The sequence below is a fragment of the Pelodiscus sinensis genome, chromosome 19 (assembly GCF_052426305.1).
Source record: "Pelodiscus sinensis isolate ZL-2025 chromosome 19, ASM5242630v1, whole genome shotgun sequence".
Classification (NCBI taxonomy): Eukaryota; Metazoa; Chordata; order Testudines; family Trionychidae; genus Pelodiscus; species Pelodiscus sinensis.
Window position 1 is genome coordinate 19,304,434 of NC_143070.1, and position 17,349 is coordinate 19,321,782.

The window sequence follows — 17,349 nt, forward strand, 5'->3', positions numbered from 1 at the left end:
AATCACTCTATTTCCCATTTTTTAAACCTCATGTATCTCATTTGGATATGCCTTCTTGAATTGTTTAATGGTTTCTGTCTGTCAGTTTTGATTACTTAAATGTTTCTGTATTTCAAAGCCAAGGTGAATTGTTTATTTTGAGACATCCCATCATGTATAGTTTGTCTCATTATTAGCTACTGGTACTGCAGCTTCATTATAACCATAAACAAACCCATATTTGGGTTGATTTCCAGAACCAATTATGTGAGAAGCATTTCTAACTGATTGTTGTTTGTCCTAGTTCTGAATTGTGAAAATAGTTTTAGTTCTTTTAGTCTGAAAATTACCAGACATCTATCTCCTTTCTCCCGCACCTTACTGTCATTCTGGGAGACAGCTTCACCTCTGCATCAATAGCACCAGGAGAAGAGAAAGGAGCCAAGTGGCCTGCACAAAAGCCGAGGACAGCAGGGCAGGATAGTGATCTGTGCTTTCCCTGTGACCCTGTCTATGATTTAATTCATAGCTACATTGCAATACAGGGTCTTACGGCTCAGGCTGGTAGCCTGGTTGAGAGAAAAAAACGCGTCAGAAGGAATGGGAATAAGGGAGGGAGGGAAGGAGGAGTATTAATTGTGTCGTGAAGGGCACAATTATAACTGAGTTCGTAAAAGGATGTTACGTTCCTGGAGGATAGATGTATGTAGGGTTATTAGCCGAGACAGTCAGTGTTGGAACCCCACACTGTGGACGGCTCTAGCCTCTGAGTGCCAGAATTGGCAGTGGATGACAGAGAGTGGATGAGTCGGCCAAGGCCCCCAGAGAGGGAAAGAGGAGAGATGGTCCGGCTAGCCTCTCTTCAGGTTTGACCTGCCCACCTCCTCCTGCCGCTGGACCTTCTTCTTGCCACACTGACAATGCCTGAACCCTCCTACCAGAGTCACTTTCCCCTCTACCATGGGGGCCCAAAGAGAGACGTGCTCTCACCAGATACTGTGGGACCTTGTGCTGATCTGCTGGAGGCCCCCAGGTTGGGGAGCAAAGGGAAAGGCCTGTCTCAAGGCTGGTTTTTCGGTAGAACAGAGCCAGGAAACAGCTCTGGTGGGCACCAAGGCCTCGCTTTCCCCCTCTCTTCGGTGTGAAGCTCAAGATGAGGCCACCCTTATCCCTACCACTGCACGGAGGGGTTTGCCCACCCTGCACTGGCTGTCAGACCCCTACTTTAGGGTTTGGCTGGTGCGGAGTCCCAGGCATAGACCCCACCTGGGCATGTCCCACAGCAGGTGGCAGCCAAAGTGCAGTGTGTGCTTGGGGCAGCTGCCAGAGCCCCTCTGGTGACACTGCCTGTCTGGCCTCCTAGGGAAAGTGAAACTCCAGCAGAGGAGACACTGAACGGCACCAGAGTCACTTTGGCTGCACTGTAGGCACAGACAGGTACTAGGTGACCCGTATTCCTAGGTGGGGGAAGGCCTGTAGGGGCAGCATTGGTGATTTAGTGGTTAACATGGCTGCCTTCCAAGCATTGGTTCAATTCCCAGCTGATTTTGGCTCAGCTCTTCCTTTTCTTTTCCCCCAGCAATTGCTGTGCTGCAAAGAAGACAGAGGAGATGTGGGGCATGCAGCATATGGGGCTCCATGGTGCAATGGAAAGTGTTGGACTTCTAAGCTGTGGTGGTTAGTGTGAGCCAAGCCAGTCATTTAAAGGTTGTGGGTTCAAATCCCACTAGTGTCATTTAAGGGGGTGGTTCCCAATCTTTTTTATACCACAGACCGGCAAATCCATTAAAAAACTTTTGGCAGACCAGCAACATTTTATTTGCAGATTTGCATATTCATTATGGTAATTAATGTTAAGAGGTCATGGGTTGTTTTGCATGGTTTCAGTACATGCACAGTACATGTCGTAACAGATCAGAATTTGCAAATATCTACAAAACTGGATCTGGCACCCCATCCTCGCAGAGGGGGCTATGTGAGGGGCAGAAGAGCAGGGAGGCTCACCTGCAGGCTGCAGCTTCTCTCTGGCCACTGACTGTGCAGCTACCCAGTGCTCCTCTGATACCTTCCAGCCTGTGTTCATGCTGCTGGTCACCACCTGGTGAGTGGTGGCTGCCTGCGGGATGGGGAGGGCAGCCAGCCATGGCTGCCTGTGGGTGAGGGGGAGGGCAGCAGGGGATGGAAAACCCAGGGTGGGAGGGCACTCAGGTGACAAATAGAAGTGGTCTCACCCATCTTCAGGTAGAGCACATGTGGGTCTCTGCCTACTTCTCTGGGCCAATCAGCACATGGCCACTGAGGCACCTGAAACTGTTCTCTGTGGCCATAGAGATCTTTGTATTACCTCTGTCACTCTTCTTCTCCAGCCCCACCATGGTTCTGTTCCTACTCTGGGCCCCCAGCTCCACTCCTTCCATCTGAGGCCTTACCCTTGGGCGGGCCCAGACCTGCCCATCCCACACCTTGCCCAGAGGCCTAGCTATTCTGTCAACAGCCCTGTCTGAATTCTTGTGCCTGTGGCCCACACCCAGGTCTGGACCTGCGCCCAGGAGAGACAGGGTCTGTCTTTTAGCATCCCACTATTACAAATATTCCAGCACCACTGGTGTTAAACCTAATCAGGCAGTGGGTGGTCCAGACCCTTCGGCGCTACATCTCTGCTCTTTCAGCCATGTTAAATCTGCCTAAAAACCAAGTTCAGATTTTTAGCATTAATGAAGTGATACTATGAGTCTGGCAGTCAAACACACACACACAAATGAAGGCAAGACAAAGCTAACCAAAAAAGATAGTTTGCCATCTTATCTTATCTTGAAGTATTGAATAGAGGACATTCATCAAAAAGTATGGGTGAGGAAACATCTCAATTAGCTGATCACTTGCCAAGTTGGGGGAATACTACAGTGACTACGAAAGTTGAACAAATGAAATCTAAAGTGACAGTGAAACTACAAAATATTGGTAATTTTGTCCAAGTAAGGGAAGAAACCTATCCTGAAGACTTTGCTTTACAGCCAACATTTATTTCAGTGGCTATGATGGAATATTTCTTAGTAAATAAACCAAAACACATAGGTAATATGGAGAATTTGAGACAAGATCATGAAGTTGGAGGACAAAAGCAATTTACAGGTCTTCATGAGTCCCATTTTCTGAGGATGAAGAAAAATGGGACCACGGAAATGAGAAATTGGTTGATTTTTTTTCAGAAGCCACTAAGGCAGTTTACTGTTATGTTTGTTTTCCATTACTATTGCCAGGGAATAATTTGCAAACATTTTTGACAGGCACTGTGACTGGAGAAATGTTGCAAGAGATCTTTAAACTTATCAAGCTCATATTAATGTCACATGTAAGTTTCTTCAAAGATGTAAATTATCTGGAAGAACTGATTCTGCATTATTGTCTGAGTTTGAGAAGGAGTGTTCTTGGAAGAAAGTGCTGAGATGTGCTGTTGTCATGGTGAAACTGTTATCTTCTTTGGGACTACCTCTAATAGGCTATGATCAGGGGGATCAGGGGTCATGTGAAGAAGTGGGCTGTGCCCACAAAAACTCATGATACCATATACATGTTTTGTTAGTCTTTAAATAGCTACCAGACTATTTGTTGTTTTTAAAGGCTATGATGAGTCATCAGTGTGACATTGAAAAGGTAATTTTTTAACTTGCCTTGAATGTCTTAGTGAACTTGACCTTTTTGTCAATGAAATTTGAAAAATTATCAGTATACTGGCTAAGGAAAGACCAGCTTTTTATTGCACCAAACCTACAGTGAATTCATTAGTATAATGGCAGAGCAGCTCAGAAACCAATACACTGATGAAATAAAGGATGCCAAGTACTATATGTAGACCTTAACATTAATTTTAAGATATGTGACTGGAAATATTTAAGTTGTAGAGCCATTTCTTTTGTCCCACTAAAATCCCACACTTCTGAATGTCTAGAGACAACAGTTTTGGAAATCATTGCAAATTTAGGTTTGGACATCAGAAATTGTCATGGGCAGAGCTTTGATAACACTGCAAATATGGCAGGAAAATATTCAGGTCTAGAAGCAAGACTGAACAATGCAAATCCCTCTGCTTTATTCATACCGTGTTCCAACCGTTCCTTAAATTTAATCTGCAATGCTGCAGCTGCATCTTGTGAGGGAGCTACACATTTTTTTGACTTTGTTCAAACCACACTTTTTTTTCCAGCTTCCACACATTGGTGGAGCATGTCACAATCACGCTTGGAACAGGAAATGGAAAAGATTTGACAGTCAAAAGAATTTGTGACACCAAATAGTCTGTTTGTGCAGATGCTGTTTTGACTTAAAAAATGAGCTGTGATGTTATAAAGAGAACCTTATTAGACATAGCCGCATCAAATTCTGAAAAACCACATGCAAAAACTGAAACAAAAACCTTAGCAGACAAGTTTGAAAAGTATGATATTACTGTTTTACTATTTTATGGAACCATTTACTTCAAAGTATTAATGCCATCAGCAAATTACTACAAAAAGTTTATACACATTTATTGAATGGTACACACTTGTTAGCTTCAGTTACAAGTTTTGTCATGGAAGTTCAAAATGACTAAGTCCACTGAAGCAGGGGCACTAACATTAACAGAAAATATTGGTTCCTCCTATATATCTGATGAGAAGTATAAAAAACCTAGGAAATTATTTTTCAATGAAAGTAGAGACAATGAAATCAATTTAAAAGGAAAGAGAAGTTCATTGTTGAGACCATTAATGTTATTTGTGACAATAATAGTGCAATAGCAGAGCAGAGGTGAATCTCTAAAAAAAACCTGTTGATTTATTTTGAATGTCTTTTGACAGAAGTATGGACGAAGATACTAAAAGCCACTATAGTGAGAAATTAAGCAAATTCTACTGACAGGACATAGACACAAATCTTTTTGAAGACGAAGTGAAACATTTCTTTTGTTTAATTTATCAAAAGTTATGAACTCTGGGCTTCAAGATCATCAGTTGATTTGTATATGATGGTTTGCAGGCAACCTTTTCAATTGTAGAAACCATTCTGAAAATATGTTTAACAATACTTGTCACAAATGATTCTGGTGAAGATTCTTTTTCTGTATTGAAATGAGTTTTATTTATTTGTGAAATATGATGAATCAGTTCAGCTATATTGACAATCGAAAGTATCTCTTTACAAAATAATCATGACTACTTAACTGACAATTTTGCAAAGAAAATATGTAGAAAGAAAGTTACCCAAATAATTTTTTTTTCAAAATGAGTAAGTTTCTTCAGAGGAAGTTAGCTTTTATTTTTCCATTCATGTGTCATCTATACATTTTATTTTTACACATTTTTCAAGTTAGCTTAATGCAAATACAAGCTTTTACCTAGACCAGAAGTTCCCACACTGTACTCTGAGAACAACATTCAGGTGGACTGAGGAATGGCTATTATACTTTTTTTTTATAAAGGATTCTTATCCAAAGTACTTTTCAATAGTTAGCTCATGATTCAAACAATATTAGGAAAGCTCATTAACTGGTCCAGCAAGATGCTCAGCAATTTTAAGTGGTCTATGAAAAAAGACTACAAAAACAATTAAGGTATCTCACTTCATTTTTAATTTACTTCTTATTTCTTATAAGAGTAGGAGGATGAAGAAAAAAGAATGAAAAATAGGAGGGGCAGGAAGATTGAATATTCTTTATCTTGGCTAGGTCCTCAGGGGGCCCCCAAAAATGAAGCTGAGCATGGGACGCCATTAACTGTAAATCTGCCACTGCGCACATGGATGAAAAAAATCTGCATGTGGATGGAAAAGATTAGAGAGGATGGAAAAGATTGTGCTCTGTACCCCACAAAAAATTAATTGCTAAATGGGGGCTCCCATACCCTCCCTGCAACTGCTCCACCTGCAGATACCAGACACTCCTGACAATGACTCTTCACACCCACAAAATGGCCCTAAAGGCACATTTTCCCGCAAAGCCTCCAGGGTTCCAGTTTCAGAGTGGGAAGAGGGAAGCCCTGTTAGTCTGTTTCAGCCAAAACAAGGAGGAGTTCTATGGCTCCTAAAAGTCTAACAAATGTATTTGGGCCTAAGCTTCCTTGGACTGCCCATGAAAGCTGATGCCCCCAAATAAATGTATTAGTGAATCTCTAGGTGTCCCAAGGCTCTTGTGTTGCCAGTGGGCTCCTCCCTGCTCTGCAAACAGTCTGAGTCAGCTCCAGGAAGTGAAACACCCAATTGCTGTAGCAGGTGAGGCATATTCCTGAGCTCAGGGAAGTTAAACTGATTTTGTTCCCCAGCCCAGAGGCAGCCATGGCTGCAGACAGTCCCATGGAAACTCTCCGGGAGGAAGCAACATGTTCCCTATGTTTGGACTATTTCACAGCCCCTGTAAGTCTGGAGTGTGGGCACAATTTCTGCCAAGCCTGCCTCAGCCAGTTCTGGAAGGGACTTGACTCAGCCTCCTCCTGCCCTCAGTGCAACGAAACTGTGCAGCAGAGACACCTCCGGCCCAACAGGCAGCTGGCAAATGTCCTAGAAATAGCCAAGCAGCTGAGTTCACAGGTGGCAAAGAGAGCAAGATGGGACGGGGTGTGCGGGGAGCACCAGGAGGCTCTGAAATTATTCTGTGAAGAGGATCAAACCCTCATCTGTGTTGTCTGCAGAGAGTCCAAGGCTCACCGCACTCACATTATGCTTCCCATACAGGAAGCTGCCCAGCAGTACAAGGTAGGGAATTGCTGTCCAGTGTAATGGGCAAAAATATGGATTTTAATGACAATCTAATTTCACTGAAACATACCTAGCACAGTATGACTCATCAGTCAGCTCTGTAAAGCCTTTCAGGTATGGGAGATGCCGTAACAAAATAAATGCTCTGGCTGTGAGGGAACAGAACCAGGCCTGACAGCGAGAAGAGGTTTCCTGCTGGGAAGCTGAACTCCTAGGCTGCTCCATGAGGGGTTAAACTCAGATGCTGCGGCCAGCACTAAACGAGGTCACTGGGTAGGATGCTGTTTGGGACCCTGGACACCCTGAGTCTACCCACAACAAGGCTCCAGGCAGTGCAGGTCCATGCTAGGTACCTCTGGGATCAGACTGGATTGGAACAAAACTACACCCAGGCTGCAGCTGCCCGGTGCCAGTCTGACCGGTGCCAGTGGATACGTGGGCATGGACCAGCAAACATGGTTCTGTTAGTCCCACCAGGCAGCCTTTGGGAATCTCCCAGAATGCACTGCTGCTGGGAGCTGTACCAGAGACTAGGGCAGCGGCTACCTGCCCAGAGGGAGTTGCTGCTGACAGGGTTTAGGGCAGCACTGGGGCAAATCCCAGCCATACTTAATGGAAATCAGCCTGTTTAATTAGCACATCCCCAGAGCAAAGGACACCCCCACAACTGCCTGCCTGGGCCCACCCCATGGGCATTGGTCGGCCTCTATGGGCTTGTCTCTGCCTTTGACAGACCATCCCCACCTACATCATTTGGGGTGGAGGTGCCACCCCCTCCTGCCCTCACCCTCACAGGTGTCCTGCTGCATCCTCAGTCTCCTCCTGTCTCTTTTTCACCAGACAAAGCCATGTCCAGGGCTGAGCCCCCACTGGACAGGGACAGGGCCCCACAAAACTGGGACTGGGACTGTGCAGTTTAAAGCCAGACAGATTGCACCTGCAGCCCTGCAAACTAGGGGGGGAGGGGAAGGATTCAAAAAAGTTCAGGGCTCCAGCTGCCACCACTACCATAACAACACATTCTGGGGGGCAGTGAGGGCTGGATGCTCCCTGCTCCTTCCACTCAAGGCTCCATCCCTACAGGGATTATAGAGCTGCTCCCACCCCACCCCCATCACTTTGTGCTGGGGCCAGGCCCAGCTGAGCCTTCCTGTGTCTCATGGGTTTGTCCTGGTGCTTAGCCCAGCTCTGTCAAATCCAGCACAGTCTCCAGGCCTCAAGGCTGAATTCCCAGCCCATATTTAAACCCCGGTGGCTTCTGGGATGTGTGTCACTTAGTTATTTAAATCTTGTCAAACATAAATGGGATGCACCCCCAGTGTGAGTCAGGGCCTGTCACACGCTGTGCCACTAATCAGTTTGTTAAGACCAATAAACTCAGTGATAATTGAGATCTCTCTCTCATTACTAAAAAGACTCAACCTGCCTTGGTAGCAGGTAAGACTGTGACACACTCCCAGTCTCCATTAGCAAGGATTCATCTTTTCTGTGGCCCTGATGTCACACAGCGATTGGGACCAACAATCACTTAGGTTTGGGTGGAAAAATGCCCCTATCCACACCCTTCTCAGCCCTCCCAAGGAAACCTCCCAGTTCATTTCTGTTTCTTCAGGAAAAATTTGAGGCCCATTTGAAGACTCTGAGGGAAGAGAGAGAAAAGCTGCTGGAATGGAAAGTGACGGGAGAGGGCAGAAACCAGGAGTATCTGGTAGGTGCCTGTGGTTATGAACTGGCAGGAACTGGCAGTGGGAGGGCTCTTTGGAGGCAGACTCCTGTGTGGTGAAGGTGGGAGAGTGAGTTTTGCAATGATCATGGGTTGCTGGGTTAGATCCATGTGTAGACAAGCCCTGACCTTCCATGTTGATGGATGAGTTACTGTCCAGCCCTGTCCAACCCTTGTAGCTTTCCTAGAAATTCTCCCCAAGGGAGCTGAATGCCCCTGTGAAGGGCTGTCTGCTGTGTCTGCTCATTTCCTGCACTAACAAATTTGTTTCTGTTTTCACCCCTGGTGTCTCTGTCAGGCTGGGGCTGAGTCCTGCCTCCTGCTGCTCTGGGTCTGAATTCCCAGCGCACACGAATAATGGAATAACATGGCAGACATGGAAACATGCCTTTCAGAGATAACAGGGCAGAGTCAAATGCCAGAAACCTGAGGGGTTTTTCAAGTTCTCCCTGCTGCGCATTCAGCTCTCCATGAAAGGGCCCCGGGCTCCATCCATGCCCCTGACCAGCCCTTTCCCTGTTTTCATACAGAAACAGACACAAGCGGAGAGGCAGAAGATTGTGGCTGAATTTCAACAGCTGCGACAGTTTCTGGAGGAACAAGAGCGACTCCTCCTAGCCCAGCTGGAGAAGCTGGATGAGGAGATTGTGAGGATCCAGACTGACACTGTCAGGAACGTCTCGGTGCAGATTTCCCATCTCAGCGAGCAGATCAGTGAGCTGGAGGGGAAGTGTCAGAAGCCAGCAAGTGAATTCCTGCAGGTGAGACTGAGCAGAAACACAGGCACCGAATCCAGGACTTGAGAACCAATAGGAAAAAAAATTACCAGGTGCTTAACATCCACTGAGTGCCAGCTGTGCCTCTCTCTCTCCAGCAACTGGCATCGATCAACTCTTTCTCCTCCTTCCAGCACCTCCTGCATGCCACAATCAGCTGTTGTGTGGTGTGCAGGAGGTGCTGGGAGGGAGCGGAAGGATTAGAGAGAGAGTGGGGAAGAGGCGGGGTATAGAAGGGCAGAGTGAGGGCAAGAAGAGGCAGGCCTGGAGATGAACACCCCTGGGGACAATTGGAAGCTGACATCATGGTTAGAAACACCCAAGCTCAAAACACAGGGAAGGGAGGCTCCTGAATCACATGCACTGGGTTGAGCAGTCTGATCTGGGTGTAACTTGGCGTGTGCACTGCTGACATGTGAGTGACTGTTGTGCTTTGCAGAGTCACGGGCACAGAGCTATCAGAGATGGCAAAGCTCCATTCGCGCAGGGAATCCATGGCTCTGGGGCCAGGGCAGGGCCTCTCTTGCCTATGTTTGCAAAATCTCTTCCCAGGGGTCTTGTGTGTGTGCGTCAGATGGGACTGAGATTCTTTTCTCTCTCTCTCTCCTCCAGGATGTTAAAAGCACTTTGAGCAGGTATGTGGCTCTCACTCCCCTCACACTGCACAACGCAGGGAAAGAGCTTGGAGCTGATGTTGGCACCACATCTTCCCAGGACTCTACAGCCAGATATGTGGGGAAGGTCACAGCCTGGGCACAAATCTCTGATCATCTGCAGCCTGAGGGTCTCACCCTTGTACAAAAGATTCTGGAATTCTCCATTCAGAGGCACAGTCTGATCTCAAGTGTTTCCTGGAGCTGTCACCTCCCTGGGGACTGGCTGCCTCAGGACCATTGGGATGGAACATGGGCCTGTCACTGCTGGGCACTGGGAACCATTTAGCCTAGGGCAGCAGAGATCAAGAGTCTTTCCTAGCCAAGGGCTGTTTGGAGACCTTTGTGGAATGAACTGGGGAGGGGGGAGCTGGTGTCTTAGTCTACTTCTGAGTGGGCAGATTTCTACAGCCCTTCACCTGAGAACCTCCTGACCCTCAGAGCCTGAAGGTCAAGGAGTGAATTGGCCGTGGAGACTCAGTTCTTTTTTTGTTCCCAGATTGGGGCTAGAGCTGAAGAATATTAATGGGAGCTTTTGAGAGGAATCTCAGATAGCTATGGGGGAATTAGAGGGATTCTGACTCCAGGTCCATTAGAGCAGCAACTAACTAGCAAGAACTTAAAAACCAAGTCACTTAATGCTGTGTCACCATGTGACATTGTTTCTCTCCAGGTGCGAGAAGGGGCAGTTCCAGCAGCCAGAGGCGATTTCTCTTGAACTGAAAGAGCAAGTCAGTGCTTTCTCCCAGATAACTACTTCGTTATCGGAAAATCTGAGGAAATGCAAAGGTATCTAGAAAGAACTCTCGAAGGGAACATGAGTTGAACATCTGAGTCTGTGTAACTGAGAATGGTGCTGGTCAATTGTTTCATAATTAGTTTAATCTTCTGTTTAATTATGGGTTAAAATAGCACCTGCTTATTTGTGACAAAACCATGCTTTGTAGTGTCGATTGCTATTAAGGTAAGAAATGAGAGCTATACAGAAACAAACATGCCTAGTTACATTCTCCCACGGCATACATGGGTCATGATGCATTTCTCCTGTGATGCTCCACCTGCCCCTTATGATGTCTGACATGTTACGCGCAGCCAGATCAGTTCTGTTCTAATCATCTTTATGTGTTATGAACAGTGAGTATCTTGTGTAACTCACACACATGAACTTTTAATTGTCAGAGGTTCTGCTGTCCTGGCTATCTTTGAATTATTCTCTTTTCTGAGTATCAGAGGGGTAGCCATGTTAGTCTGAATCTGCAAAAGTGGCGAGGAGTCCCGTGGCACCTTATAGACTAACCGAAGTGCTGGAGCATAAGCTTTCGTGCATCTGACGAAGTGGGTCTTTGCCCACAAAAGCTTATGCTCCAACAATTCAGTTAGACTATAAGGTGTCTCCTTTCTGATGCATTCATTACCACTTATCACAAACTGAGGTGCACAGGTCACTTCTCCACATGGGAGTCCCTGGACTTTGCTACCTGCTCCTTGGCAGGACGCTCTGTGTGTCTGTTGTCTGCAAGCACCTGCTGGGGGCAAAAAAATCTCTTTGAACCCCAGAGCTACTTAGGAACACAGAACTTAATAACAAGGCCACTTAAAGCAACATTTCCCTTATGTTAAGTAAGCTGCTAACCAGGCCAAAACTGAGTCAGTCAATACAAATGCACAATCTCAGTTTCTCCAGACTTAAGAATAAAAAAATGACCAATGCAGCAGGCCCCAGGCATCACGGCATCTCACGTCAATTCTTGACTTACCAAAGGTCCCAACCTTTAGGCCCAAATTTAGCAAAATTCCTTCATTTGGGGCACCTGCGTTTCTCTCACCCAACCAGAGAGCTGCAGGGCGGGTGCCCCAGGGCTGGGCAGCCTCCACAGCGGCAGGTGGAGTCAGTGGGAGCTGCAGGGGCCCAGCCCCTCCGAGAACCAGGCCCTGGGACTTAAAGGTCAGCACCTAAGGTCTAGCCCCTCAATTAAAGGCAATTTGTTAGAGGTAGGCCCAGCTCCTCACTGAGCTCTGTCCCGTCTAGTCCTGAGCCTGGGCCAAGGGGCTGCAGGGAAGGAGAAAGCCCCTCCCCCAAGGCGAGGGGTCCATCCAGCACAGGAGCCTCTTGTGCCTCCTTCCCAGCAGCTGCAGGCCCAAGATGCATCTCTGAAAAGGCTGGAGAGGGCAGGGTAAGAGGCAGGGGTGCAAGAGGGACAGAGGGTCGTGGGCAGGGTAAGGCTGGGCCACTGACTCCCTGCTCTCTGGCCCAGGCACATGGGGCCATTGTAACAGGGATGTGACACTGGCTGTTGTCAGTACAGCCTGAGCCTGAGCCAGGCTCAGCAGAGGCCCCTGCAGCCACTGACCAGCCGGGTCACAAATGGCCTCCCCGCCCTGCTTTGGCCGGTACTGGGTGAATCTGGTCCATGGAGCCAACCTCCCCCTGCCTCAGTTTCCACAGGGATAAAATGATTTTATTGTTATTCCTATTGCTGCACGTGGAGGATGAGGCACCATTGTGCTGCTCTCTGGAGAGACACTGAGTACACAGACCCCACAACTCACAGAGCCAGGATTTCACCAACTCTGAACATCCCATTGGTGTCAAAGGGACCAAAATGGGTGAAGTTACTTTTATGGCAAAATCTTTGCAGGATCCGGGCCTAGGCTACGACAAGAGGCAGTAAGTGAATGAGCCAAACCCAGTGGAGTCTGAAGAGTGGGAGGGGAAAGTGAATCTCTTCACAGATTGTCCTAGGGGAGGTGTGAGGCTGCAGGGACATTGGTTCCATTGCTGGGAGAGGACTGAATGAGCTAGGAAGTAGGAGGCTTCAGACCTTTGTATATTAAATACTTGAGTGTGTCTCTGCTATAATGAAAACCCAGGTCTGAGTGTTAAAATTGGGGATGTCGTTGGCAATATGGACTTCTGAAGTCTCACCTCTCTTATCCCTTCCCCCACCAGACACTCTGCCCTCTGCACTGGAGAGAGCAAGAGGAAAATCCCTGGGAGCTTTCAGACAGGGTGAGTTTGCAGGTGGAGATTGTCTTTAAATGATGAGAAAATTCCTGTGAAAACATCTTCCTGGGATTGTAACTAAAGTTACCAACCAAACCCACAGCTACCATGGTGCGCACAGCCCTAAATCTAAACCAGGGATCAGTGGGGAGACCCAGGGGCAGTGGATCAAAAGGACAAGCCCCCCCCCCCCCACACACACACACACTTAATATGGGCACAGATTGCAGGGAGGGGGCAATGTTGACCCCTTCCCCAAATGGCAGCGGTTTGGCAGTCAAGGAGATTTGCAGGCAGGAGCTGTGCTGTGTGTCAGGGCAGCTGATCAGCACAACGCCTCCTTGGGGCACCTGCTTTTTCCTTGTTCTGGGCCCTCCCTAAGGCCCCATCCCAGATCTTCTTCCCCTCTAGGCCCTGCCCCGGGCCAGGCAAGGCCAGCGACACGCTGCTTCCCATTGAGCTTGGGCTGCCTTGAAGAACTCTGAAGTTCCCTTATCCCTCATTTAAAGGCTTTATTTTCCGAAAGATCCGTGTCTATACTGGCGCTTTTTTATGCAAATGAAGCGGGGGGATTTAAATCCCCACTTCATTTGCAATTGTGATGTGTCTAATTTGCATTTCTTTTATGGAAAAGGGATGCAGTCTAGACACAGCCTTTGGTGTTAAATAGTAATAGAGAGGTAGCCGTGTTAGTCTGATCTTGGTAAAACAAAAGGAAAAAATATGTAGTGGTGTTAGGCAGCTTTCCCACGTACCGCACCTTCCCCTTTGTGTCCGAGGGTGGGAGTGGAGGCTGCAGTAGGGGAGTTTCCCTCTGGGGTTTAAAGCTCCTCTGCTCCTGCCTCACTAGAGCTGCATCTGACACTAGGAATAAGAACATAAGAACATAAGAACGGCCGTACTGGGTCAGACCAAAGATCCATCTATCCCAGTATCCTGTCTGCCGACAGCAGCCAGCACCAGGTGCCCCAGAGAGGGTGGACCGAAGACAATGATCAAGAAATTTGTCTCCTGCCATTCCTCTGCAGCCTCTGACAAACAGAGGCTAAGGGCACCATTTTATCCCCTGGCTAATAGCTTGGACCTAACCTCCATGAAATTATCTAGTTTCTCTTTAAACGCTATTATAGTCCTAGCCTTCACAGCCTCATCTGGCAAGGAGTTCCACAGGTTAACTACACGCTGTGTGAAGAAGAACTTTCTTTTATTAGTTTTAAACCTGCTACCCATTAATTTCATTTGGTGTCCTCTAGTTCTTCTATTATGGGAACTAATACATAACTTTTCTTTATCTGCCCTCTCCACACCACTCATGATTTTATAGACCTCTATTATATCCCCCCTCAGTCTCCTCTTTTCTAAACTGAAAAGTCCCAGTCGCTTTAACCTCTCCTCATATGGGACCCGTTCCAAATCCTTAATCATTTTAGTTGCCCTTTTCTGAACCCTTTCCAAGGCCAAAGTATCTTTTTTGAGGTGAGTATACCACATCTGTACACAGTATTCAAGATGTGGGTGTACCATAGTTTTATACAGGGGCAGTAAGATATTCTGTGTCTTATTTTCTATCCCTTTCTTAATAATTCCTAGCATCCTATTTGCCTTTTTGACCGCCGCTGCACACTGTGTGGAAGTTTTCAGAGAACTGTCCACGATAACTCCAAGATCTCTTTCTTGATTTGTCGTAGCCAAATTAGCCCCCATCATACTGTATGTATAGTTGGGGTTATTTTTCCCGATGTGCATTACTTTACACTTATCCACATTAAATTACATTTGCCATTTTGTTGCCCAATCACTCAGTTTGGTGAGATCTTCTTGGAGTCCCTCACAGTCTGCTTCTGTCTTGACTATCCTAAACAGTTTGGTATCATCTGCAAACTTTACCACCTCACTGCTTACCCCTTTCTCCAGATCATTTATGAATAAGCTGAACAGGACTGGTCCTAGGACTGACCCTTGGGGGGCACCACTAGTTACCCCTCTCCATTCTGAAAATTTACCATTTATTCCTACCCTTTTGTTTCCTGTCTTTTAACCAGTTCTCAATCCAAGAAAGGACCTTCCCACTTATCCCGTGGCCATGTAATTTACACAAGAGCCTTTGGTGAGGGACCTTGTCAAAGGCTTTCTGAAAATCTAAGTATACTATATCTACTGGATCAGGAGGAATGCAGCCTACTGAGCTGAGGAGGGTGAGAAATGGCCTCAGTCTCCCCCAGGGCTGAGCTCTGCCCCTCACACTCTGATTCTCTCTCCCCAGTGACTGTGACTCTGGATCCAGACACGGCCCATCCCCGACTCATCCTGTCTGAGGATTGGAAACATGTGAGCTGGGAACTTACACCCCAGCTACTGCCCGACAACCCTGAGAGATTTGACTCTCGGACCTGTGTGCTGGGCTGTGAGGGATTCACCTCCGGGAGCCATTGCTGGGAGGTGGAGGTCAGGGGTGCACGACACTGGGCTGTGGGGGTGGCCAGAGACTCTATGAGGCGGAAGGGACGGATCAGCCGTAGCCCTAAGGGGGGGATCTGGGCTGTGGAGCAGTGGGGGGGTCAGTTCCAGGCTCTCTCCTCCCCTGCAACGCCCCTGTCCCTGAGTGGGGCCCCCAGCAGGATCCGGGTTTATCTGGACTGTGACTGGGGGCAGGTGACATTTATTGATGCTGGTACCGAGGCCTCGATCTTCACTTTCCCTCCGGGCTCCCTCCCTGGGGAGAGAATCCGACCCTGGCTCTGGGTGGGGGCTGGATCCCAGCTCAGACTCTGTCCCTGAGACACCAGGGGATTCTCTGGCCTCACCTCCTTTCCTCCCCCCCGTCTCAGTGACCTCTCTCTGTGCACTGTCTGTCCTGCTGTCGCTGTAACTCTGGACGTTGCTGAAGGTCTCAGCTCTGTGCAGCCTCTGGCCTGTCCAACCCCAGAGACCACTGGGTGGTGAGCGAGGTAGAGATGCTGATTTCATGGCCCCTGGGATTGTACAGCCTGTTTGCTGCTGTCCTCTATGGCCCAGGAGGACTCGGGAGATCCTGGGTCAGATAGCGTCAGCGGGACATGGGGAGGAGGGGGAATAAGCCCACTGGGGATGGGTTTCTCGAGCTACAGTCATCCTAGCCTCTATGGCAATGTTTCTCAAAGTGGTCCATGGATCCACTGCGAGAAAGCTGCCAATGGGCCACTACGGTTTGTTTATTTAATGACTCAGCTGCCATGGATCCTCGTGGCTCCCATTGGCTGCAGTTCACTGTTTGCAGTCAAAGGGAGCTGCAGGAAGCAACTGAGAGCCTGGGAGCAGCAGACCCCAATACACAGTAGAAATGAGTGGCTAGTGCAGACACTGCCTGCATCAGCAGGAGGGGTTTTCCCCATCATTGCAGTGAATCCACCTCTCGGGGAGGTCATAACTGGATGGACAGAATTCGTCCATTGGCCCATCCATAGGGCCCAACCAAATTCAGGGTCCTTTGTGGTCAATGTCATGGTCATAGGATTTTAAAATTATATATTTCATGGTATCAGACATTTAAAGCTGAAATCTCAGGGTGTTTTAATGGTGGGGTCCTGCCCCCAAAAGGAGCTGTGTGGGGGTCACAAGGTGATTGCAGGGGGGCTACGGCACTACTACCCTTCCTTCTGCACTGCTGTTGGTGGTGACGCTGCCTTTGGAGCTGGCCAGCTGGAGGGGTGGCTGCCCGCCAGCAGCAGCACAGCAGTAAGGAAGGCCTGGTATGGCTTTGCAACCTTTATGTCTGCACTGCTGCCTGCAGAGCTGAGACCGTAGTCAGCAGTGGCCACTCTCAGGATGACATGGGTGTAGCTTTGCCACCCTTCCTGCTGCACTGCTGCTGGCGGGGTGCTGCCTTCAGAACTGTGTGTTTGCTAGTCTGTCAGCTCTTCATTGCACGTTTCAGTCAGTGAGTGAAGCAGAGCTCTAAGTTGCTGCTTTGGCTCTTCGCTCGCTAGCTTCTCCTTAGCTTTGCACCTCCCACTCCAGAACTGAGGTACCTGGTCCTGAACTCTCTTGGCTGGCCAGAGCTGAGGCTACTCCTTTGTCCTTTACCCTCAGGGTACCAAGAGAGGTGGCAAGTGTATTAACCAAAGCTTTGTAGTACGTAAGGCCACCGGTCCTTCTAGATTAGAACAACCTGGTGGCGTTTCTAGCTCTGATGATTGTGCCATTTGAGTGATCTGTGATTATCATACCATTTCTCTCAATAAAAGCCTTTTCACTGTCTTTGTCTCCGTGGGAATGTCCTTGTCACACATCCCAAGGGGCCAGGCACACTCAGTGCAGCCTGATGCTGGGACAAGAACCTTCTTGTCTTCTGCTCAGAGCAGCTGGCCAGCCTGTAATCTGCACTCTCCAAACCAACCCCATGAACCTGAGTTCAGGCCACACCTGCACCTCCAGCAGTTAGGGGAGGCTGCAAATCTCCAGCCCTGCACTGACAGCCAAAGAGCAGCACTCCCCTCAGCTGTGCGG

General features: G+C 48.0%; 1 protein-coding gene across 1 annotated transcript; it reads left to right on the forward strand.

Moving 5' to 3' along the window:
- Positions 1-6,059: 6,059 nt before the first annotated feature.
- LOC102446900 (zinc finger protein RFP-like) lies at positions 6,060-17,083 on the forward strand. Its single transcript, XM_075913671.2, has 7 exons — positions 6,060-6,705; positions 8,321-8,416; positions 8,962-9,192; positions 9,820-9,842; positions 10,534-10,649; positions 12,811-12,870; positions 15,128-17,083. The coding sequence occupies exons 1-7, from the start codon at positions 6,289-6,291 to the stop codon at positions 15,640-15,642; spliced, it is 1,458 nt and encodes a 485-aa protein (XP_075769786.2). The 5' UTR covers positions 6,060-6,288; the 3' UTR covers positions 15,643-17,083.
- Positions 17,084-17,349: the final 266 nt, after the last annotated feature.